This window comes from Eleginops maclovinus, chromosome 2 (assembly GCF_036324505.1).
Source record: "Eleginops maclovinus isolate JMC-PN-2008 ecotype Puerto Natales chromosome 2, JC_Emac_rtc_rv5, whole genome shotgun sequence".
Lineage (NCBI taxonomy): Eukaryota > Metazoa > Chordata > Actinopteri > Perciformes > Eleginopidae > Eleginops > Eleginops maclovinus.
This window is the reverse complement of record NC_086350.1, coordinates 3,140,000-3,163,761: the sequence shown is the minus strand read 5'-3', so window position 1 is coordinate 3,163,761 and position 23,762 is coordinate 3,140,000. Positions and strand designations below refer to the sequence as shown.

The window sequence follows — 23,762 nt, the reverse complement described above, 5'->3', positions numbered from 1 at the left end:
AATATGTGTATATATTACTTAATATGTGTATATATTACTTACTTATATATTTTTTGTATACCCCTTTTTACTCCCCTTTTTTTCTTCTAGGCTCTTATCTTTTTATGTTATATGTTCTTGTTTATATTTGCACTGTGGGACTGCCAGAAACGGTATTTCGATGTTCTGTATGTATAACACGAGTGGAATTTTGGACAATAAAGTGGAATTTTGACTTTGACTTTTGACTTGAGTAGCCGAGCCTACTTTTTCAATAAAACATGTGTTTTATTAAACAGAGACAAGCATTTCCATATTTATATTATAACACACGTTTATAACATATAACATCATGATAAGAACAATCACAAGTAAATGACACGGTAAAGAAAACAGCCATTCTTGATTAAGCAGGTTGATTCTGTCAAAATACGAACACGTCCTTTGTTATGACAAGGACACGCCCTTTCTGCTCTCTGATTGGTCGTCATGTTCTGTGTTCAAGCATCCTCTATTCCTATTGGTCAATATGAAGATCAATCATAGCGGAAGTCTCCCCGATGAAAATCAATGAAAAGTGAACGGGACCTTCAGGAGTGAGAGCGGAGTCAAGCTGGAGAGAGGATGTACACATTCTACCGGAAATACGGATATTTGATCTGCAAATTAAAATGCAAACAACTACTGCAACTAAACAATATTTTTGCTTAACTAGAAATATAATTATCGTGACTGAAAATGACGTGATTTATTTAATTTAGAGCTTTTTTCAGATGCTGACCCCTGTATTCAAGAGCAGTGTAAAAGAATCGAAATCAGATTCACTGAAATATTATGGAATACTTGGGTTTTGTTTGTGTGGATATTTAACAAAGCTACTTTTATCTTCAGGTTAAAACCATTTTAAATGTAAACATTAGACAGTACAAGCTTTAAAAGCACTAACTGTATGAAATCTAGTGCTTATATTAATTTATTTTCAAATGTTATGCAACTGTACCCATAGTTAAACAAGGAGTGCTAAATGTGTCGTTCATTTCGTTCTTTTATTACAAAAAAATAAGATTTCACTTTATATATTATCATTTATTTCATACGATAAATATGTATCTATTTATTATGTTGAGTGTAGTAGTTATATACATTTAATTTATACTATTTTTCTTCTTTTGTGACATAAACATGGATATAATGTGTCATTTTACACTGTTTTTAAAAAAAAATTAAAGTATTTTTAGTCTAAAAAAAGTCCTGAAATTACCCAAAATGTATGTATTTTACATAGATTAGAATATTTAATACGATATCAACATTTTGTCTTCTACACATTTCAGACCTGACTTGCTGTCCTAATCTGTATGCCTTATTTTTACTGATGTTCTCATTCTTAATGTAAACAATGCGCAGACGTGTTTTATTTTGAAAGTTTTGACCGGAAGTCCAGTTGTTGATTTAGTTTCATTGACTTCAGTGCAGAGCAGGACCTCCGAGGAAAACCGGAGAGTGAACCGGGCTCTTCCTTTATTTCTGCTCCCTTTTCTTTCAGTTTTTGGGTTTGACAGCTGGTTTAGTTTTGGCTCGTCTGTGCGCCTCGTCTGGACCGAGTTGGAGCCCTGCAAAAAAAAAGACACAAACATGGAGATAGAGAAGGAAGTGAAGAAGGTAAGCTTTCCCTCTCCGGTGTAGTCTGTTTCTCACGCTGACCGGGGAACGCCCTGAAAAGGTGTGCCGAACCCGGGCAGGTGGCAAGAAAAGTTAGAGTATCACAGACTGACTTTGTTATCTGGGTTTCCTCTTTCATTTTGAACTTTTTCCACAGCCACATCTTTGCATTTCACTGATTAAACCCACTTTTAAATAATCTAAAACAATACGTATGCACTACATTTTTATATTTAAGATAAACGAGGACTGGTTTGCACTATTTAAGATGTTCCCTTCTTTCTTAGCAAACTTACTTCCCTTTTACTACTACTTTTCCTATTTGAACGAACTTCACACCAAACCGCATTGGAAATGTGGACTACTAAGTGTCACATTGTGTTTCAACAAATCTCAAAAGCTTTTTACACATGTTCAATCCAACTCAGCAAACCGATATAAGCTATTGCACAGGTCGGCATGGATATTGTGCCCGAAAACTTTCCAGTTTATACAAAAGTGAGGTTTTGGTATCAGTGCGCATTGCTCAAGACCGGCAACAGAATCAGAATGACAGTGGTATGCAACCAGTAGCAAAAGTCAATTTCCCAAAATGTGAGAGGTGTTTTTTGTATTATACAGCTGCCGAATAGTAGACCTACTCTCGGTAGTGCTTATAATGTTTAAATACATGTATTTCTCTTCATAAACTTGAGCTTTTAAGCAACAGGATATACAATTAAGTGAATATGTAATGGGATTTGGTAAAGCATGGTATGAGTACACGTGATGTAGTCTGCACTGTGGCTTAAATTGTTGCTGGTTTTAACTTATGATTATATTTTCAAAAGAATACAGAGTTTATCCAATGGATGTTCATGCATTTAAGACCAGATATTTGATCTAGGGCATGTTGCATTCTTTGGATGTTTTGCATACTCCTGGTTAAGTCCGCTTGGTCTACTTATTATGACTCCTGTAGAGTGTAGCTGCTTGGAAATATGCTTGAAGTTTTCCCTGTGAAGTTTCTGTATTGAGAACAGATTTTGTTGATACTCTGAGCTGTTGGATCCTTGCATAGACCTGCAGATAGCTGTCAGCAGTGGGAGGGCAGTTCATATTCCTGCTGAAGGCTTGTGTGATGTGTGTAGCACAGAAGCTGCAGTTTGTTTGCAGCATAGTTTACTTAAAGCAGTGAGTCTTGCTTACGTGAAGAGGCAAACTGTCAATTAAAAGTGGGTGAAGCACACAATGATGCCTTTTCTGCTTGTGTGGCATGGCACTAATATATAGTTTGAGTACAATTTAGGGCTTTAACCAGCCATTGTGACTTATTTGATCTTTTTAGGCAGTAGCTCTTTACTGGAGCAGGAGCACTAAAGAGAATAGTGAAGGAAAGAGCCAAAAGATATGCATACGGCTGGAGACATTTTCCTACTTTATGATAAACCCTTAACACAATGCAATACTTAAGGTTAACTACAGGTTTTTGTTTCTCTCCCACACCCTCCCACCTCTGCCTGAAAGTCTCCATTGAACTTTTTTTCCTTTTGTACCATAATGACCTCACTTTGTAACGTTCCTGTTGGGCTAGCGCTCCAACACATTGTACGTGATAGGCTAAGGGGCGGGACATCTCTAAGGTATTGACCAATTACAACAGAGCCGGCTAACCAGAGCAGAGCAGACTGGGCTCTGGTTTCAGACAGAGGGTGAAAAGAGGTGCTGCAGCACAGGCAGTATGAGAAACATAAAGAGCTTTTTGAACATTAAAGCACAGTAGAGGCACAAAATACTAATATGGACCTGGAAATAATCATAATATGTCCTCTTTAAGGCAAAACAAACCAAGATATTAGGAATTCAAGTTAAAAAATAAAGTTGTAACGTTAAATAACACTATACGACACATAGAGTTCATTTCTCTGCTGAGTGAGTACTTTTACTTTTATTTAAGTAAAGGATCTGAAGACTTGGTGGCTGCTCAGTGAAGCCTGCTGGTAACTCAATCAAGTCGACCCCATTAAAGCCCGGAAATCTTGTGTTTACCATATAAATTAATCTGCTGCTGGAGAGTGAGTCTGATGAGCCGGATGACCCAGACCGACTCGGCCCCGACATCTGCTTTAATCCCCCGAGGGGAGAAGTGTTGGGGGGCTGCGGGGTGCTGCCGCCTGAAGGCCGCCTCCGTCAGCCCGAGGCGACTGCAATTACTGTCACACTGTATAACGAGGCGAGCACCATGTGTGTTTAGGTAATATTATGCTCAATTAGGCTCATGCGGCTTCCAAAAAAAGAAGGAGTTGTGACAAGAGCAACCTGTACAGGAACTCAAAACACTCTAATCCTGTTAGATTGAAGTTGTTTGTGGTACATTGTCTCGGATTTTCGACCTCATTTGCAATCATTTTTCACTCCCAACACTATTTAAAGTTGCCATGTGCTTCATTTTGAGGGAAGATTAGCGAAGGGGGCATAAGTGTGTTTGCTTTGGGTAACTCTGTTGGACTAGCTGCACTGTAGGTCCACATACAAATGTAAAATCCTCATCAAATTGAATGAAAAAACAATATTAAGCGACAAAGAGAAAGGCATTTATCATTAGGGGAGTGTGTTGCTATAAAACATGATGTTAAGTATTGTGAAATGAAACCAAACAAGGGAAGTGCTACTTAAAATATAGATGAAACTTTACTCTGCTCGAAATAAAAGGATGTAGGCAACTCAAATACAAGTGCAGAAATGATGTATTGTGGTCAGAGTTCAGGTGGTCTGCTGAGATCAAAGAACTGCTCCAAAGTCTTTCCAGCTGCCACTAGTCTTCTGCATAAACGACTCATGCGCATGACTCATCAGACCGGAGCTGTGCGTCTGTACAACGTCTCTGCAGAGTCACCGTAATCATTCGCCCCGCAGGCTTCGTCATACACTGCTGATGTGGTTTGTGAAACTGAGTTCCAGGGAAAGACGCACACTGAGTGACCTCAGCCAAACATGGGCCGTCGTCTTCAGGCCCGGGACAAATATTTAGACTTCCACTACGAGTGAACGCTTAGCTCGGTTCGCTTAAAATCCCAACACTTACTTTTGAGTTGGATGTTTTTGTCTGTAGCTCTCATGCAGACTGAGGTACATTGAACACAGTGCTGTCTCTGAAGATGACAAATGATACGCTTTGCATGAGTACAAGTATACTTTAACGTTTGTCGCACCGAGAATCCAAATCTTTTTAGCCCCTAAAGTTTACATTTCTAATCTTGTTCACAAAGATCATTGGTCACATGTTTCCAAAATCAGTCCCAAGTTATAGTCTTGTTTTGAATCTGTAGAAAATGTTAGTATGTGAGCAGGATTATTGACTTAAAACATCTCAAGTGTGTGATAGATACTTTTAGGGGAAGGTTTAGGGGGGAAAAGGATAGACAGGACGTGGATCAGCTGCTTCCTTTCTGTTATATCTCTCTATTATTAAGGAAATTTCAACATGATTCCACTTTTGAACGCACAATGTAAGGGAAGAGCTGTTAATTTACTATCTCATTCCATATATCAATGCTTTACTTGTATATTAAAGCAAGTGAAACATAAGAAATGAATGGATAGCTAAATATTAAAGTAGATGGATGCTTAAGGTCAAATGATATCTTTATTAGTTAGTCTATTCTTTAAGTTTTCAGGCCACGTTGACGTTTTTTTAACTAACTGACTGGAATAAATAACGTTGTTTTTGTTACTTTTAAACTCTTATAAGAGCTCCTGCAAAAGGCGAAGTATAACAACCCTAATTAGGGTTTGCAACTTCACGTGTGTATTTCTCCTGATGCAATTCCACATATTGCACCACAGGAATGTGGTTCTGTTCTGTCGTGTTTTTGTTGTGAAGCAAATGTGCAACCCTGTGTTGCATCAGGACAACAAAATGATCGTGAAATTCTGTATGTGTTTACCACTTTAGTTACCATAACAAATCTTGCTGCTAAACTCCATTATCCTGCTCCTCAATGGCCCCCACAGGAGGAAAGCCTCGCTGTGCCACGAGGTGTCACGGAGGCTGAAATATGGACTGTTAGAAACAGGAGTCAGTGTCTGCATTCCTCCGTAGTGAGAGTCTTTTGGGTCAAAACGTCTCAGACAAAGAGGCTGCCTGCCGGCGTCCCAAGAGGCTTTCAACAGCTTTGAATAGATGTCCATACATGGTCATAAACAGCCGTAAGATGGACTTAAGCATGTTTTGACTCTGACCCCTTGGAAAATAATGCAGGACAGGAGGTAGAAAGAGGAGCGATATCTGATTTAATGTATAGGAATTGAAGAGAAATGTTGAAGGCAGCAGAAAGTGGATTTTAAGCAGGGAATAATGATCCAATGTCCAGGCAAGAACGTTGTTTTGTCCCAATAATCCAAAATCCAACCTATAAACACAGCAATGGTTTCACCTGTGTAAAAAAAACAGACGATGCTTCTCTAAGAGTGTGCATCTGAATCTGATGTTGATCTTCTTTGCAAACAGACTCTTGAAATGTGTATTTTCATATCCACAGTTCTAATGGACGTTCTGCACTTCCTTCTTTGTAGTGAAGCACTCGACTGTGATGGCTCATAACCTCCCTCATGCTCTCTGTTTGCAGATGACCCTCGGCCACGAGTTCGGCGCTGGAGCGTCCTGTTTGAAATGCAAGGACAAGTGTGAGGGCTTCGAGCTGCATTTCTGGAGGTTTGTACAGCAATAAGGGATGCTTGTGACGGGGGCTGATCCCTCTCAAAGTCTGGGCATGACATGAGCAGTGACCAGGGCTGATTCATTTGGAAAATATACTCATTATGATTATATTGACTGAGGATGCAATTGCAATATGATCTGAGGTATTAAAGAGTATGAAACGTAACAAATTCATGAAACAAAATGTGATTTTCTTTGATGAAGATTGGCTCCAAACAAAGTCTGAATGAATACAGTTTGTAGTTCAGGACTTCTCTGCAGCTCCACAACACTTACCTACATTTCTCTTGGATTTAGATTTTGCACTCGTCGATAAAGCTTTGGTTAAAAGGGTCCTGCAGAGAAAAGCACTGAACCCTCAGTAGGCTATGCATGTTGCTTAATGATTATGCATTGAGGAAAACTTGCTTATCCAGCACATGTTCCCGGTACAGTACAAGAAAGGCCAATAAAATGTCCGTTCCTGCGCCAGGCTGTTCAATAACATCACTTTCCTCTTCTCTTAATTAACAACAGTCTGATAGCGGGGGCCGGGCCTGAGAGGAACATGTTGTTCCAGACGCTTTGTCTCTGAACACTGTCCCCTGTCCCTTCAGCTCACTGTTAATGAAAGTGAAGGAGTGTGTGAGGGTCCAGTAAATGACTTCAGAACTGATTAATGCTGAGAGTGAGCCAGTGGAGCCTCCATGGGGGCTTCTGGTCCTGATCCAAGAAAATATCCTCCATCACACGCCTCTTAAAAATGCTAACCTAAGCTATAGTGTAGACATTAGACCTGCAGAATGAACCATGATGGTATCCAAATCGTGCCAAATTTAAATCCCAGTACACACAATATTTGTTAACAGCAAAATATTTAAATATCTGCAAAGAGTTATTGTGACGCTCCAAGAAGTCTAGTTGTTAAACAGACTTAATTCAAAAACATTTTCCGGTACAGATCCACTTAAAAGATCACACTGATTATGTTAAAAAAGGATGACTCCGTCTTATATCCCGAATCATACTTATCAATTGTATAAACAATCAAAATAATTGCAAATAGCTCCTTTTTTCCATATTTTGCAGCCGTAATAGCGGGTTTGGGGTCACATGGGACTGTGCATGTGAAGCCCGACTACCCATGTCTGTCACAATATGTTCAATTGTTAGGACCAGTGACTCAGGACCTTCTGCTCTGGACAATCCTCCATACTTGGTTAGTTTCCCTGACGACAGAAACATGCGTCCGGATGCCCACAGGAGCACAAAGACCCTCCATGTGTCTGTGGGTCACTCAGACAGGAATGTGGTGCCGTTACAGGCTTTCCTCAAATCCAAAACTGTAAATCTATGCTGCTCCTTCATAGTTTCACAAGAATTCATTAGCATTGAACTTCCCCTTTGTATTTGAAATCCTAAAGTACAGCTGTCATCCTGAGTGGTGCAATATGCTCCGATAGTGTAGCAGTTCTAGTCATAATAATAGTAGCAGCAGTTAAGCGCATACAAACTGCACAGGGCCGCTTTAACATCACTAGAATAAAACAGTAAAGGATTTGAATCAAATAATAAGTCTCTATAAATGATTCATCCTTTTCTAGATGTTTTTCTACAACATCAACGCTGTCATTAAGTCTGTTTCTTCTCACCTTTACAAACAAACTGTGTTTAGAAAGTGTTACACTGCAGAGAGACATCTGACTTCCTGCTCGTGCTGAAACATGCGGAGCGCTCGTAAAATGACGTCATCGTTACTCTGCAGATATGGAGTAGGTTGTGTTGAGGCAGGTGAGAGGTGCAGATGATTGAGTATTAATTTAACACTAAGCTTGTTGCATTGGTGTAATGTACCAACGTTGAGACGGACTGTTGTTTCTGAAGTTAGAAAAAATCTATAAGAAAGAATAACACCACAGTTCAGCCACAGGGGTTAAAGGCTTATTCCACACATTTCCAAAGCAACATAATCAGTAACATTAGCATTAATAGAAATAATAATAATAATAATACATTTTATTTAAGTGGAATAGAACTACAAATTAAAAGTCAAACATTTATATATATTATATTAAATATAAACAGTATTAAAAAAATATATATATTATTCTAAAAAAGTCCAAAGTACTGCAGTCAGTAGCAGGAATACATCCTTACAAATTGCACAATACCTGTGTCCGTTTGTGTGTTTGTATGCTCTGCACACGGTAATTCTGTTCTGTGTGAAACACTTTGTAACCTGTGTTTAAAAAAGGTGCTACAATAATATGTTTAAAATACTAAATAAAAAAGAGATGAAATGAATACAGGAAAATGAACTATTTAAGTAGCATTTTTAAGATATTTGTAGCATGAAAGCATTTTAGGAACCCCCATGTTAAAGCATGAGACAATGAATACACACAAACCAGTCTTTCCCTTTCTCACTTAAAAACTGAAGATATTTGTCAATCTTTAAAACTAAATGCTCTCCTCTTTTTGTCCGTAGGAAGATCTGCAGGAACTGTAAGTGTGGCCTGACGGAGCACAACGTGCAGATGATCTCTGAGGAGAACAAGAAGGTGGGGAAGCTGTTCGAGGACACCAAGTACACCGGCCTCATCGCCAAGCTGAAGACGGACGGCATCCCCAGTTACCGCGGCAACATGGTGACCATCTCCATGCCCAGCACCGGCACCGCTTACATCGTACCGCCCACTGGTTCCTCTTCTTCTGTGGTGCCTCCTCCTGCCACAGCTGGTTCTGTGCATCCTGCAGGAGGCGCTGCAGGATCAGCAGCTCGGCCTCAGCCTGCAGCTGCCAGCCTCACGCCTCTGAAGGCTAACAGAGTGCCGGTGACCGTCAGCGTCGCGTCAGCCAACACGGTGCCGGTGCCCAGAGATGTGCCGATGATGTCCGTCACCTACGAGTGGGCGCCTCCTGTAGCCAACAAGTATCTGGTGAGAGGTCAAACTGTGTGCTGAAGGGACGGGAACACAGGAATTATCATTTTTGAAACATAATCATTAACAAATATTCAATATATATATATATATTTCTTTTCAAGCAAACAATTTGTTTGACACGAATCAAACAAGATTTTATAAGTATATTATTATACATTTTTTTGTGCCTGATTGTAGTCCTGAAAGCCAAAAGACAGCTCTCTTTTAGACATGTTTTTAACCCATAATATGTTAGTGATAATCCAAATTCAAAAGCTTTCGCATCAATTATTCATCGCTAATGGTTTAGTTGTTCAGAGACACTTCTAAGTATCCAGCAGGTACGGTTTGTTGAAAATAACTGGTTCAATGTGGGAAAGAGTTCTTTATAACTTAGGTTTGTCAGGATTATTCAGCAGGCATATTTGGAGACATTAGTTTAAAGTATTTCAAATGCGTTTTGATCTAAAGGCAACAGCTCACTAATCTCTTGCCTTGCGTTCCTGCTGTCCGTCTGGAAGTCCTGTATCTGTTTGTTTAGTCTACTGATCGCTGCAGGACCCTTGTTTCTCACCACCAGCTTCTGTTTCAAATGTCAAGTATTTCCTCTCAGTCTCTTTCTGATTGGTCCCTAACTTCCCTCTGAGCTCTGATCCTCTCCTCTCTTTACACAATCTCTGATCCCATTTTCCCTCTCGCTTCCAGGCGGCGCGTTACATCGAGCTGCTCCCCCCAGAGAAGCGTCCGGTGGCCGGCACCGAGGGCGCCGTGTACCGTCGGCAGCAGATGGCCCGGCAGCTCCCGGAGCATGACCAGGACCCGTCCAAGTGCCACGAGCTGAGCCCCGCTGAGGTCAAGCAGATGCAGCAGTTCGTCCGCAAGTACAAGGACGAAGCGCTGGGGGTGGCTGACGTCATCCTGCCCGAGGAGATGGCTCTGGTTCGGGCCGGTGTCGGAGCTGGAGGGGCACATGGTGCCGGAGGGGCAGGGTATGGACCGGGAGGTGTGGGTGCTGGAGCTGGTAATGGTTCTGGAGCTGGTCCTGGTTATGGGCCAGGGGGTGCAGGTCCTGGTGCTGGAGCTGGTTATGGGCCAGGGGCTGGAGGTCCTGGTGTTGGAGCTGGTTATGGGTCAGGGGCTGGAGGTCCTGGTGCTGGAGCTGGTTATGGGCCAGGGGCTGGAGGTCCTGGTGTTGGAGCTGGAGCTGGTTATGGGTCAGGGCCTGGAGGTCCTGGTGCTGGAGCTGGTTATGGGCCAGGGGGTGCATGTCCTGGTGTTGGTGCTGGTTATGGGCCAGGGGCTGGAGGTCCTGGTGTTGGTGCTGGTTATGGGCCAGGTGGTGCATGTCCTGGTGTTGGTGCTGGTTATGGGCCAGGGGCTGGAGGTCCTGGTGTTGGTGCTGGTTATGGGCCAGGGGGTGCAGGTCCTGGTGTTGGTGCTGGTTATGGGCCAGGTGGTGCATGTCCTGGTGTTGGTGCTGGTTATGGGCCAGGGGCTGGAGGTCCTGGTGTTGGTGCTGGTTATGGGCCAGGGGCTGGAGGTCCTGGTGTTGGTGCTGGTTATGGGCCAGGGGCTGGAGGTCCTGGTGTTGGAGCTGGAGCAGGAGGTAGAGGAGCTGGTGTTCCTGGTGCTGCTGGTGCTGCTGGGGTTCCTGGTTCTGCTGGTTTTGCTGGGGTTGCTGGTGTTCCTTGTGTTGCCGGTATTGCCGGTGTTCCTGGTTCTGCTGGTGTTCCTGGTTTTGCTGGAGTTGCTGGTGTTCCTGGTGTTGCTGGGGTGGCTGGTGTTGCCTGGGTTCCTGGTTCTGCTGGTGGTGCTGGTGGTGCTGGTGGAGCTGGTGGTGCTGGGCCCGGCTCAGGAGACTCTGCAGGCTTTGGGCCTGCGGGTGGAGCCCTGGGTACCACTGCCACTGCCGGAGCCATGGGAGTCCCTGGATCTCAGCAAGCTGGAGTCCCTCAACAGGCCTTCGTAAGTCCTTTGTTTTTTTATCATCAAACACTTTTAGAATTCTCAAAGTATTTTTCTTGATTCAACTTTTGTAGAAACTTTCAAATGTTATCTTTTTGGTAAATCTGAACTTTTCTTTAGTTTTTTCTGCTTTTTTTTACATTTATTTATTGAATGATTTGTTTTCCTCTTCTCTTTAAAGTCTGTCCAGAATAATAATTGGACAACAAGTATTTGTTGAACGATATTATGGTTGTATCATCTTTATAAAGAACTGAAGGGTCTTTTTCAAATGGTTTACTCATGATAAAAACCAAAGAGAGGGACAAGTTACGTCTTCCTCCTTTACTCCCACCTCCTTCCTGTTTAATGTACTGGGTGTTAACCAATGGAAATAAGTTGCACATGGTATGTTGTGGCTACATTTCAGCTGGCAGCAGTGAGTCCTTTCATACTCCAGAGGCGCTGTGCTGAAGTGGATCATCAAATACAATATAGAAAATGTAGCTAATAGGGAAGTTTTTGCACCAGGTTGCAAACAACGCTTTATTGTGACGCAGCTTTGGGAATAATCAAGTGTTTTCTCAACTACATATTTATCCATATGCATGTCTATTTTAATGCGACGGCTGCTTTGTCAGGATTCTTTTTAATATATATTCACAATCGGCAAACAAAGCGTTAAATACATGAAAAATAAAATGAATAGATTTAATTTACAATAAAAAAAATGACTCTTTTTCTGTAGGTCAAAAACTTACGTTTATGATGTATTTACAACCTGATGTCTAAATGACCAAACTTGACAGGCTCCTTCTCAGTGCATCACTTTCACTAAGAATTACCAAAGAAAATGTGCCTGAACACAACACCAGGTGGCGCTGTAAGACCAACTCTTGCTCTGTTTGTAAGATCCCATCCTCACCATGCAGCCTGTTAGATCTGCTGTGTGCAGTCGTAGGATTTAACAGGTTTCTCTTCTGTCTCCATCTTCCTCCTCCTTAATTCCTCGCATCACACATGACTCCACAACGTCAGGAACACACTGTTCTCTCCTGGAACACAGCCATGTATTCCACTTATCTCTAACTTCACCAGCAGCAGCCGCGTTATCTCGATTAATCTCAGGGGAAGGTCACCTGGGACTTCTGTGTTCTCCGGGGGAATTCCTAAAATGTGCCCTTTTCATTCATAGAGTTGTAATACTTCAAATGCTCCTTTTTTTCAAATGTTATATGTCCCATCAAACGAAACCTTCATGACTTTGAAATGGACTCAAAGACGAGGATATTAGCCTTTGTGGACTGGAAGTAAATACAAATTCATTGTTATGATTAAAGGGGATGAAGCAGAAATATTTTGGGCACAAGATGCAATTTTCAGGATATTGTTGCTGAACATAAAACAGGCGTTGTGTGTCAAATGTATTCAAATAGGACTACAAACCCCTGGTGAAATAATTAGCTTCTTAAATGAATGAACAGGTCATTTAGTTCAACTTATTTATAAAAATCCATACTTTAAAGGCATCAACAGGAACTCTGGGAATTTAAAATAGAAAGCCTGGATTAGTCGTTTTAGTTATACAAAATAAAAACCATCAACATGTACTCCGGGACATTTTAGTGGGAAGTTTTTCTACATGATTTTAGTTAATAAACAAGAAAAAGTAAAAAAACAACAGCCAAATTTAAAAGACATCCTTAAGTGTTGCGCTTTAATAAACCAACAAGACACACAACTCAAGTGGGAGTTATTGTCACCTGATAAAGCACCATGTTATTGATCTTCATAAATCAAAATCTGTCTCCTCCTCTTTCCTTCTCCTCTGCAGTCGTGCAACCACTGCCAGCAGCCGATGCGTGTTGGCGAGCCGGCGGTGTACGCTGAGCGCGCCGGCTACGATAAGATGTGGCACCCCGGCTGCTTCGTGTGCTGCAACTGCAGCGAGCTGCTGGTGGACATGATCTACTTCTGGAAGAAAGGAAAGCTGTACTGCGGACGCCACTACGGAGACAGCGAGAAGCCGCGCTGTGGAGGCTGCGACGAGGTCAGGGGGGATCAGTTCACTTTATTCTTTCCCTTGCAACACTGTTATAGGGAATGGGAAACTGCAGTGCATTCTGGGTGAATGGTATAGCAAAGCAGGAACTGTCCTTAATTAGCTTTCACTGGTAATTGTATTTATAACTTATTCCTTTATCAATTAAGAGAATAATTGACCAATCCCTGATAATGATGTCAGCCAGTGGATGCAGGACCTTCAGATCTTAAGCCCCAATGACAATAATCTGCCGGTAGACTCATGCATACTGCAACAACTCATGTTTTAAATCTAATTCCCTGTGCAGTGGTGTGTGTTATTGTTGTTCAGCAATCCTTTAAGATGCTTGCAGGGAGGTTACATTCACTAATGTCTTCCAAGATGGCCGACTTGCAGTTGATATTGTCACATTTCCATTCCCGTGCATCGGTTTCTTCTGCAGTTGTGAGTTTTTTAGCACTCTTATATGATATTTCAATATCTGTCTGTCCACAGCTGATCTTCAGTAATGAGTACACGCAGGCTGAGGGTCAGAACTGGCATCTGAAGCACTTCTGCTGCTTCGAGTGCGACTGCATCCTCGCCGGGGAGACGTATGTGATGGAGAACGATAAGCCCGTGTGCCAGCCGTGCTACATGAAGAGCTACGCTGTGGTGAGACGGACTTTCTTTGGGTTGCTTTGGGTTTTCTTTAGCTGACTTTTTCCCTCCTAACATCTTTTTTATTTTATCCTCCTCTATCCCAGAAATGCTCCTCCTGCCAGAACCCGGTGGAGCCCGAGGCCCAGAGGGTTTCCTACGGAGACTTCCACTGGCACGCCGACCCGCAGTGCTTCAAGTGCTCCGGCTGCTCCAAGTGCCTGGTGGGCCAGCGCTTCATGGCCGTGAAGAACCTCCTCGTCTGCTCCGTGGAGTGCAAGAAGAAAGTCACGGCTTAGAAACGGCCAAAACTATTCCCTCCATCTCACACAAAAGAACCAGGTCAGGTTCAGATGGGACCAGACAAACGGTGCTGCAGCTGCACATGGGAACAGATAGTTATCATTCAGTGCCTGATACCTCTGATTTGGAGGCTTAGAATAATAATAATGAGTGCGTTCGACATTACGGTGCTCTGATCTTTCAGGTAATGGAAGATCACAGTGCTGATGAAACACCCAAATATCTTCCTGCCTTTTTTTTTCAACCAATTCAGCATAAAAACTTAGAGAAAATGCAAAGAACACGAAGATATTTGAAGCTTAAAACAAAGCTTATAAAGAAATATCTCTCCCTTGAGTTATCCAATAACATTGTTTCTGGTTAAGAAACGTCATACTTTATGATAAACTACGATAAATAAGTATCAAAATGTAAAAAACTAAAGATTATTTCAAGTCTTGTTGCTTTTCTTGCACGGTTCTCTTCCCTATGAGATTTATTTTGTATCGGTCAGTGGTGACAGCCCAGTCTTCTTATGTTAAACCTATGTCTCTAAATGTGCTGCTCTTATTGAACCTCCTGTTGATTTAATATGCCACCATTTGAGCGTTCTTCCTACAAAATAACTACTGATACTAACTCTCCTCTATGCAGTAATAAGATGAGCAATATTTGCCAGGTTTGCTTCTTGGACACTGTATTCCAGATCAAACTGAAATGAAACAGTCATGATGTTTGATATTAAACACTTTCTGAAGACGTTTTACTTTGGAAATAAAACATTCCAACACTGATAACAGTCTATATTTAATTGCACATTATCCAATAAGGTGTATTAAGTTGTGTTTTCTGGTATTAAAACAAAGTGAAACCCTTCCATGATGCACCACCAGTAACCAGTTTGAGGTACATAGTATAAAGTATTGCTTTCCTAACAACGGACAGGTGTATGAAAGGTATTTATAATTCCGTCCTTCTTGTGTATGTGGATAAACAAAGTGCACAGCGATATGATTTATTGTAAGGATGTTAGAGTTTTTATCCATAACGCAGTTTAATCCAAAAATACAGCAAATAATATCCTTGGAAAGCGCAGCAGAAGATGCGCTGTGTTCAATTGCATTAGGTTGTACAGTAGGTGTTGTCATGGGTAAATAAAAGCCCATTTATTACAATATAAAAGTGCAAAATAAAGGGAAAAGGCTTTGCAAACCAATCAGAAATATGTACGTTGTTTGTCTGTTTTACATCCATGCCTGCTTGGATCATCCACCGGTTTCTTGGTGAATATAAACACTGATCATGTGTTGCATAGGAATAATGGCATGGCACCCAAACACTGGACATAAATAAAACTTTCCATTTTATGCAATAAACAGCATTTGACTAACATCCTCTTAGCGTCTAAAGGACTGATGATATTAACTCAGTTGATTTTCTTTTTAGCAGCTGATTAAAGTCCCAGCCTTGGTCCCGCCCACACAGGCGTTCTCAGGTATGCTTCATTAGGCCCCTCCTTGTGTGCGCAGACAGTTGGATGCCGCTAAGTGTGTTTGCACCTGTTGCAGCTGCAGAAAACACCTCATGGTATCTGGATAAGGAACAGTTACTGATGTAGCCAGTAAGGATTAGCAGTTTAAGTAATATGAAAGATCCCCAAATCCACTGTTTCTTTATAAAAATGCCACGGAAAATTGCACTCAAAGCGTTTTCTGTGTTGAATTCTGACTAATTTATGAGCATTCAGCATATGAAGAGCAGCTACAGAGCAATGACAATTCATATTCTCATCCAACAGTGCAACCAGCAATAAACGTATATATTAAATGTAGAGATATAAAGAAAATGCGTAAAAGAGTGCAGGAAAATATTTAAAAATTGCTGCTAAAATTAGAAATATCTACATTATTGGAGAAACGAATAAAACCAAATAAGCTACCTTTTTTTTTCTTACACTTTCATGCAAATGCAGTGGAGTTGGGATGGATTTATTTTCAGCTGTGTACTGAGAAAACAAATCCTGGAAAAGGTGATTCCCCTCTTAGTGGAAATACGCCAGGTGAAGCTAATAACATTCCCTCGTCCCAGTGAACCATTACAGTGTGCACCAGGCCGACCTTACAGTGAATACAGCCCGTGGTGATGTTAGTAATTACACCTGCGCCTTTTCCTGCGACGACATCTGTGTTTGGGATGACCTCATGTATTTCCCATCATGCTTCAGCCTGAGCAGGGATCTCATCAGTGTAACCAACAGCACCTGTGGGGATGTGGAGAGCCTTTATACTGGTCGTTGGTAGGGTAGACAGACCATTACTGTTTTGTCCAGTGACAGATAATGATGCAAGGCTTGTGCCTACAGATGCCGATTACACTGAAACTTTAAAATGTTAATCAACTTCTCTTCTTTCTTTGTGTACTGATTTGATGTGTACACATGAGGGGTGTTGCGATATGCCGGAATTGGCGATAAATATGATGTAAAAAAAAATGTGATGTGTTAAATTTACAAATAATATTTTTGGAAAACCTCCAGCGTCTCTTCAAACATTTGGTATAAAAAAAAAACTAAACATGGAATTCTTTGTCCACCTCTCTAAATACCGCCTCCATTAAGCGCCTTTGTTTATTTCGGGACCATAGTGACATCACTATATATCACTTGCACTTCTATTGGCTACTGCTCTAACAAATTCTACGTGATAGGCTAAAGGGGCGGGACATCCCTAAACGGAGCCGGCCAGCTAACCAATCAGAGCAGAGTGGGCTCTGGTTTCAGACAGAGGGTGAAAAGAGTTGCTGCAGCACAGGCAGTATGAGAAACATAAAGAGCTTTCTGAACAGTAAAGCATGGAGACATGTCCCAGAGATACTACATACAAATATGAACGTGGAAATTTGCATAATTAGGCCCCATTACATAAGGACACATTACGCCTCAAGCATTCTACATCCTGTAAGTAAATGACTTTCTCATCCAAGAATCCCTTCACTTGTTGTTATGAGTATACCCTTCAGGGTGAGTGCTCTCTGACGTATCAGCCGTTACCCTCTGATGGGAACTATGCAGCGGGTCGGCCATGATGGAAAAACCACCTCCGAGGGGCTCGTATTTTCATTCCCCGTGTGGAAACTCTGCACAATTCAAGGAAGCTCCATCTCTGAAAAACCTTATTGTCTTAAATGGCAGCTGGCCCAAAAGCTGTGCTGCTGTTTCCCCCTCTCTGAACCGCAACTCTACCAGACCCGAAGGTGACCTAATCACCCGACCAGCTCCAGGATCACTCAGTCATTGCCTCCTTTAAAACATTTCAACTTCTGGCCTTTTGTCTAATCTTCTCTTGTCAGAAATTCATTGCTTTCCCAATTTTTCCATCACAGGACGTCAAAGTAATCTAGGAATTTTTGCATTTGTTTTCAACACACTATTATCCCACATGAGAAAAGGGTTTGAAACACTGGAAGCTGCAGGGTGAGGCCTTCCTGTAGTATTGTGTGCTTGTTGGAATTTGCATGTGATTTGTTTCATACTTGAATTTGCATTGTGCTGCAGTTTAAGGCAGGAGTCGCATCGTGATTCACCCCTCATGAATTTGCATCGGCTTAAAGTATTCTTGACTCCAGCACACATACCACCGTCTGCTCAGTAAAATGGAGCTTGTTTGGCTCTTTAGCTCCATGCTTACTAATGGAAAAATGGAGCTGAAGTGTTGATTGTGCTTGTGGTACTTCAGTAAAAGTAGAAGTACTCAGATCTTGTACTTGAGTAAAAGTAGAAGTACTCAGATCTTGTACTTGCGTAAAGTAGAAGTACTCAGATTTTGTAATTGCGTAAAGTAGAAGTACTCAGATCTTGTACTTGAGTAAAAGTAGAAGTACTCAGATCTTGTACTTGAGTAAAGTAGAAGTACTCAGGTCTTGTACTTGAGTAAAGTAGAAGTACTCAGGTCTTGAACTTGAGTAAAGTAGAAGTACCAGAGTGTAGGAATACTCTGTCACAGTAAAAGTATTCTAAATGTCCCTCCAGTGAAAGTAGAAAGTACTCTCCTCTAAATGTACTTAAAGTAGCGACAGTAAAAGTAGTCATTGTCTGATTGGTCCATTTCAGAATAATATCTCTGATATGTTTTATAATGATTGATCATTAAAGTGTTCTCAGAGCTGGTAAAGGTGCAGCTAGTTTGAATGGCTTTGTATACTGCAGGGTAGCTGCTGGATTTACTGCAGGTGAACTAAAGTCTGATCTAAGGGATTATATTTACCATCATTAATCCAAATCTGCCTAGCAACTAAAGGTATTAAATAAACGTAAAGGTCTAATAGAGCCTTATATGGTTTGTTAAAATCTTCATAAACCATACTTGGGAAATCCCTGACATAAATCCAAGTCATAAATATACTGTAGGGCGGCATCGATGCAAACTGTTTCGAAAGTTAGCAGTGAGTCAGAGTCACACGAGGAGATATGAGCAATTAAATCAAGATGGGATTCAGTAATTTATTAGGAATTTTCTGTTTCCATAGCCTTAAGCTACAGTAGTCTCTGTGGAGACACCACATCAAACAGAGAGACTGCTGGGATTGCAGATTTATACGGTGTTTAGAAATGCTCAATATCCCAATCTTTCAATTGGATCATCCCGTAACAAAGATCGCTGATAAAGAATGAGAATGAGAATTACTTGGAATCATACTCATATGCTTTTCAAAATAGAATAACGCTGGCTCCAGAGTAAAATTGCTAGAGATGTTGTTGTGTGTTGGTCTTCAAGCGCTTCGGCTGTAATTCTTAAAAGAGGAACACATTTATTTATTTATTTTTCAGTTTGCTTCTGCACAGGTTAAGGGTTTAGAATAAAGCTTGTGATTTTATGAATATCATTGAAACAAATCAGTCAAAAATTCAGACAAAGTGCTGCCCTGACAACCAAATATTGAAGCCTTGTAAACAATACGGATAGATAGAATGGGAGGATGAAACCCTCTTTATTAGTCACATACATGCACACGTGCAGAGCACACACAGTGAAATGTGTCCTCTGCATTAAACCCATCCTAGTACTAGGAGCAGTGGGCAGCTATTGTGCAGAGGGGGGGATTGGAGGTGTCTGGTGCCTTGCTCAAGGACACCACAGCAGGGCCTAGAAGGTGAACTGGGACCTCTCCGAGTAGCAGTCCACTTTCCATATTTCAAGTCTGTTCGGGGACTTGAACCGGCGACCCTACGATTCCCAGTCCAAGCCCCCACTGACTGAGCCACTGCTGGACAAAATAAGAATACTCTTCTAATTTCACTACCAATTACCTCATCTTTTTGGTTCTTGCCGAACTGGTTTTCTATTGCAGCTTCTTTGCCAAATTGTCTCATCGCTGCTACCTTTGGCCTTGAGGGTTGAAAACATAGCGGGGGCTTTTTACGTAGCGGCCACTAGGAGCAGTGAGCACATTTCCCATGCAAAACAAACATTGTCAAGCTACACCAAGGGTGGATTTAAGCTTTAACAGAAAGGTTTTCAAACTGTTTTGGGCAAGATGCAAACACCTGGAGATGATCTCACCTCACATTCTTCAGATCATGTCCAGGCCGCTGAATCAAAACCACTTATTATACTTCATTTAAGAATATGCTTCAGCTAGAGGGAATAAAGTACACAGACAAAGTGCCCTGATAATATAACTTTGACATCAGAGAGCAGTTCAGGCATGCAAAGAGAAAAGTTGAAGGGAGTTTTCTGTTTTATTAAATCGCTATGATGTCGGATTAGATCACAGGAGTTGATTAAGGTATGCAGGTGTAACCGGTGTCAACTGGTGGTGTCTGCGTTGTGTTGCGGAAGGATAAAACACGAGTCAGCATATCGTTGGAGCTGATCTCTGTTTAGTTGAAACAGTAAGCTAATAGCTGTAAGTACGATTGAAACAGTAAGCTAATAAATAACTATACGTACAGTTGAAACAGTAAGCTAATAGCTGTAAGTACGATTGAAACAGTAAGCTAATAAATAACTATACGTACAGTTGAAAGAGTAAGCTAGCAGTTAGCTGTAAGTATGATTGAAACAGTAAGCTAATAAATAGCTATACGTACAGTTGAAACAGTAAGTTAGCAGTTGGCTATAATTACAGCTATAACAGTTTGCTAATAGTTAGCTGTACAGTTAAAACAGTTAGCTCATAGTTAGCCATAAGTGTCATAGAAACAGTCAGCTATAAGTGTCGTTGAAACAGTAAGCTAATAAATAGCTATACAGTTGAAACAGTAAGTTAGCAGTTAGCTGTAAGTAGAGCTATAACAGTTTGCTAATAGTTAGCTGTAAGTATGGTTGAAACAGTTAGCTTATAGTTAGCTATAAGTACATTTGAAACCATTACCTACGTATAAGTGCACTTGAAATAGTAAGTTAATAGTTAGCTAAAAGTGCAGCTGAAACAGTTTGCTAATAGTTAGCTGTAAGTACACTTAAAACAGTAAGCTAATAAATAGCTATAGGTACAGCTGACAGAATATGTGTGTATGCTGAATTAATGTCCCAAAACAGTGGGATACAATTGATTTGAGGCCTAACAAGTCAGGTATTCACTTTTGGTCAATACAGAACACAGACTTTATGTGATTATAATAAAATAAATGACAAATGTACAATTGTTACACAAGGATGGAGAAATGTAAGTAACGAAGCTTTGAGTAAGGCTGTGATGGCAACATGTACTGTAATCTTTAATATTATATACGGAGAAACTGCAAATATTAACTCTCCCCTAAGAAACGTTATTGCTTAGATTACAAAGATGTATCTAGTTCTTCATCCCCACCATCCCTGGTTAAACACAGACCTACTGTAGGCTAATCCCGCTTCCCTGAAGGCGATGAGTAACTTCAGCTACAGCAGGCATCTCAACACAAGTGGTACGAATGCCAGCTCTCTTAAAATCCAATAACTCACCACACACATTCCTGCAGAGAGGGAGTGAGCAGGAGCAATTCATTTTTCTGGAATGTCATTATAGAGAAGGCCTGGCATTACAGGCAGTGATCCAGCCAACAGGAGTGATCATGTTCTGTGTGAGACAGTCAGAAAGCTGTGTGTGGTTCACAAGTTTGACTCTCTTTACCCCACCCAGTGGATTGTACTTTTCCAGTACTATGGTGGACAACTGCTAATACTGTAGTGTGATTTTGTCACCCAAAAAGTTTTGGTTTATGTCTTAATGATATTTGTAACGCAGTGGTCAATGTGGATAATCAACAGGCCTCACAGACTTTATTTGGAAGTCTGGCCAAACATCAAAGACTTCTCAAAGAACTGCCAATCAAGATTTACTGTCATAATAAAGGGGTAAATCCACCATTTATTCCACAAGTGTGGTCTTCCTCCAAATTCTCCATTCATTTTCCAGCATTTCGTTTGTCTTTAATTCACTTTCCAGTTTCTCCCTTTGAAATCCTTCATCATCCCCCTCGGTACACCTTTGTTTATGCATTGCTTTCATCTATCCTCTTAATTTCTTTCCAAACACTCTTTCTTAACCCTAACATGATCTGGTCCTAGGCATTACAGAAGAGGTTTGATTTGAGTAACATCACTTTGGTTCTTTCCCCCCTCATCACCATTACCTTCTTCCTGCTTAACTCACATCTTCCTTGTGTAGCTTTTTACCTCACTGATTTCTCCCAAAGGCTCGAAAAAAACTTTTAAAATGTAGGTGCCAGATATCTGTTTGTTTGGATCATATGGCATCCAGATTTGATCTTTCTTCCTCAGGCTGAATTAAACCTGAGCCAACAGAACATTGTGATCCCAGTTTGGACATTACAATCTGTACCCATTTACCAAATAGGCAATGCTAGCTGAGATAAGGAGACATTTAGCTGCCTGGCTTAAAAATACATGCTGCACCAACTACAGTGACCATAAATATTATTTATTTTTGGGTGATTTCTGTTAATGCATCACTTTTTTATTCATTTGAATTTTAGTTCAATTCACAGGCAACGAAAAGGCGTCTATTGAAAAGGAAAGTCACTATCACTAGTTCCTTATATCTAAGTTGTTGTACTTGTGTAAAAATGTATAGTACTCTTTCCATCTTTGCATCAATCTCTTCTGCAGAAACTTTGTGTTGCTTGTAAAAGTATTTTGGGAAATATTGTAAGAACAGAACTTTATTTGAATCAATATTCATATAATCCAGCTTAATGTTGTATCTGAAAGCAAAACAAATTCAAGTAAAGGAGAGTTTATGGGATCTACTTTAAGGTCTGTCACGTTTGCCCTGTTTGATGCCGTTGGTAGATTTCACTCTACAGGCGTCACTCTACAGACGTGTGTTTTATGAACTAGAGCTTGAGTGTTGGACTCGATGTGCTTTTAAAGTCTGCAGGAAGCGTTTGGGGATTTGAATAAAGGCTGCCTGAGAGTGTGGAAGCACACCTGTTGAGCAAATGTCTTGTGAGTATTTTCTGTACAGGTGTTTCATGGCACCCATTGACTTTGAGACAGAAGTAATGACTGATTTCCACAGACGTACTTACATAGAGCTTTATGCTGACACTAACTGATCCTCTCTGGGTACAGAAGTACTTTATTGGACCTAAACCTGCTTCATGTTGACTCTGGGTCTCCTGGTTACTGTTTGCAGTCGCTGATAAGTTCACCAGTCCGTGACTCCGTCTCACAGATGGCAATATTTGTTTCAGGTAAACATCCTGGCTGTACAAGCCATGTTTAGAGTCATCTGAAATATGAATACAGACCTCCTTGCATTATTTTTTCCACTTGGAATCAAACCCCTAACCCAGGACCCCTAACCCTTAAAGTCATCCTATAGAGAGATAGTTTAACAGGTTACTGTAGGAATAATTATAACATGTTGAGGAGGTAGACGTAGCTGAGGGGTCGTGTCCTTCAAATAAAGTCATATGAATGCTTTACACCCAGTATTTTGAAGATTATAACGTAGACTCAATTCAATTAGACCTGCAGAAATGGCATAATTGCAGCAGCAAAGACTCATAAGACATAATAAAATGACTACTAACACCACGAGCATCATCGTTAAAAAGCTTCATTTGCAGAATATTTGCATGGCATCCAAATGTTTTATGTAATCAAGAACAAGCCTACTATGTCAATGGACGAATGTGCAAAGGGTTTACGCTCCTAACGTCTTGGCTTACGAGCACCCTTCTCTTTACAAGTTTCCCTTTCCTGCCATTGTCAAGCACACTCTTCCTCTTTTCAACGCTGGAAAAAGCTGCCGTTGAATTCTCACAGAGGTACTTAGTGCTCCACTCAAGGTTACAGTATGAAAAGATGACATGATGATGATAATGGTGATACTATGAGGTGTCTGGATTAGAGAGTACGCAGCAACATGGTGTTTTAAAGACTTTAATTGAAGAGCATTATGATTTTTTATTCCTCAACTGTGACAACGTATCTTCCGTGTTGTTGAATAAGTGTCATTGAGGAATGTGTAATTTACCCTCGGATAACAATAACAGCTTTCTGAGAACAAAGGGGTTGGTATCCGGCCCTGAATGCATCATTACTCTCTGTGCATGACTCATTTAAACCATTCACACATTCAGTATCTTTGTTATCCCCGA

The 23,762-nt window shown here is 41.0% G+C and overlaps 1 protein-coding gene across 1 annotated transcript; it reads left to right on the top strand.

Moving 5' to 3' along the window:
* The first annotated feature begins 1,440 nt into the window (after positions 1 to 1,440).
* tes (testis derived transcript (3 LIM domains)) lies at positions 1,441 to 15,377 on the top strand. The gene is made up of 7 exons (XM_063912287.1): positions 1,441 to 1,641; positions 6,249 to 6,334; positions 8,808 to 9,258; positions 9,949 to 11,208; positions 13,022 to 13,237; positions 13,727 to 13,885; positions 13,978 to 15,377. The coding sequence occupies exons 1-7, from the start codon at positions 1,615 to 1,617 to the stop codon at positions 14,167 to 14,169; spliced, it is 2,391 nt and encodes a 796-aa protein (XP_063768357.1). The 5' UTR covers positions 1,441 to 1,614; the 3' UTR covers positions 14,170 to 15,377.
* Positions 15,378 to 23,762: the final 8,385 nt, after the last annotated feature.

Coding starts and splice junctions, on each gene's coding strand:
- tes (XM_063912287.1), top strand. CDS start 1,615: ATGGAGATAGAGAAGGAAGTGAAGAAG. Junction 1,642..6,248: donor TAGAGAAGGAAGTGAAGAAG/GTAAGCTTTCCC, acceptor CTCTGTTTGCAG/ATGACCCTCGGCCACGAGTT. Junction 13,886..13,977: donor ACATGAAGAGCTACGCTGTG/GTGAGACGGACT, acceptor CCTCTATCCCAG/AAATGCTCCTCCTGCCAGAA.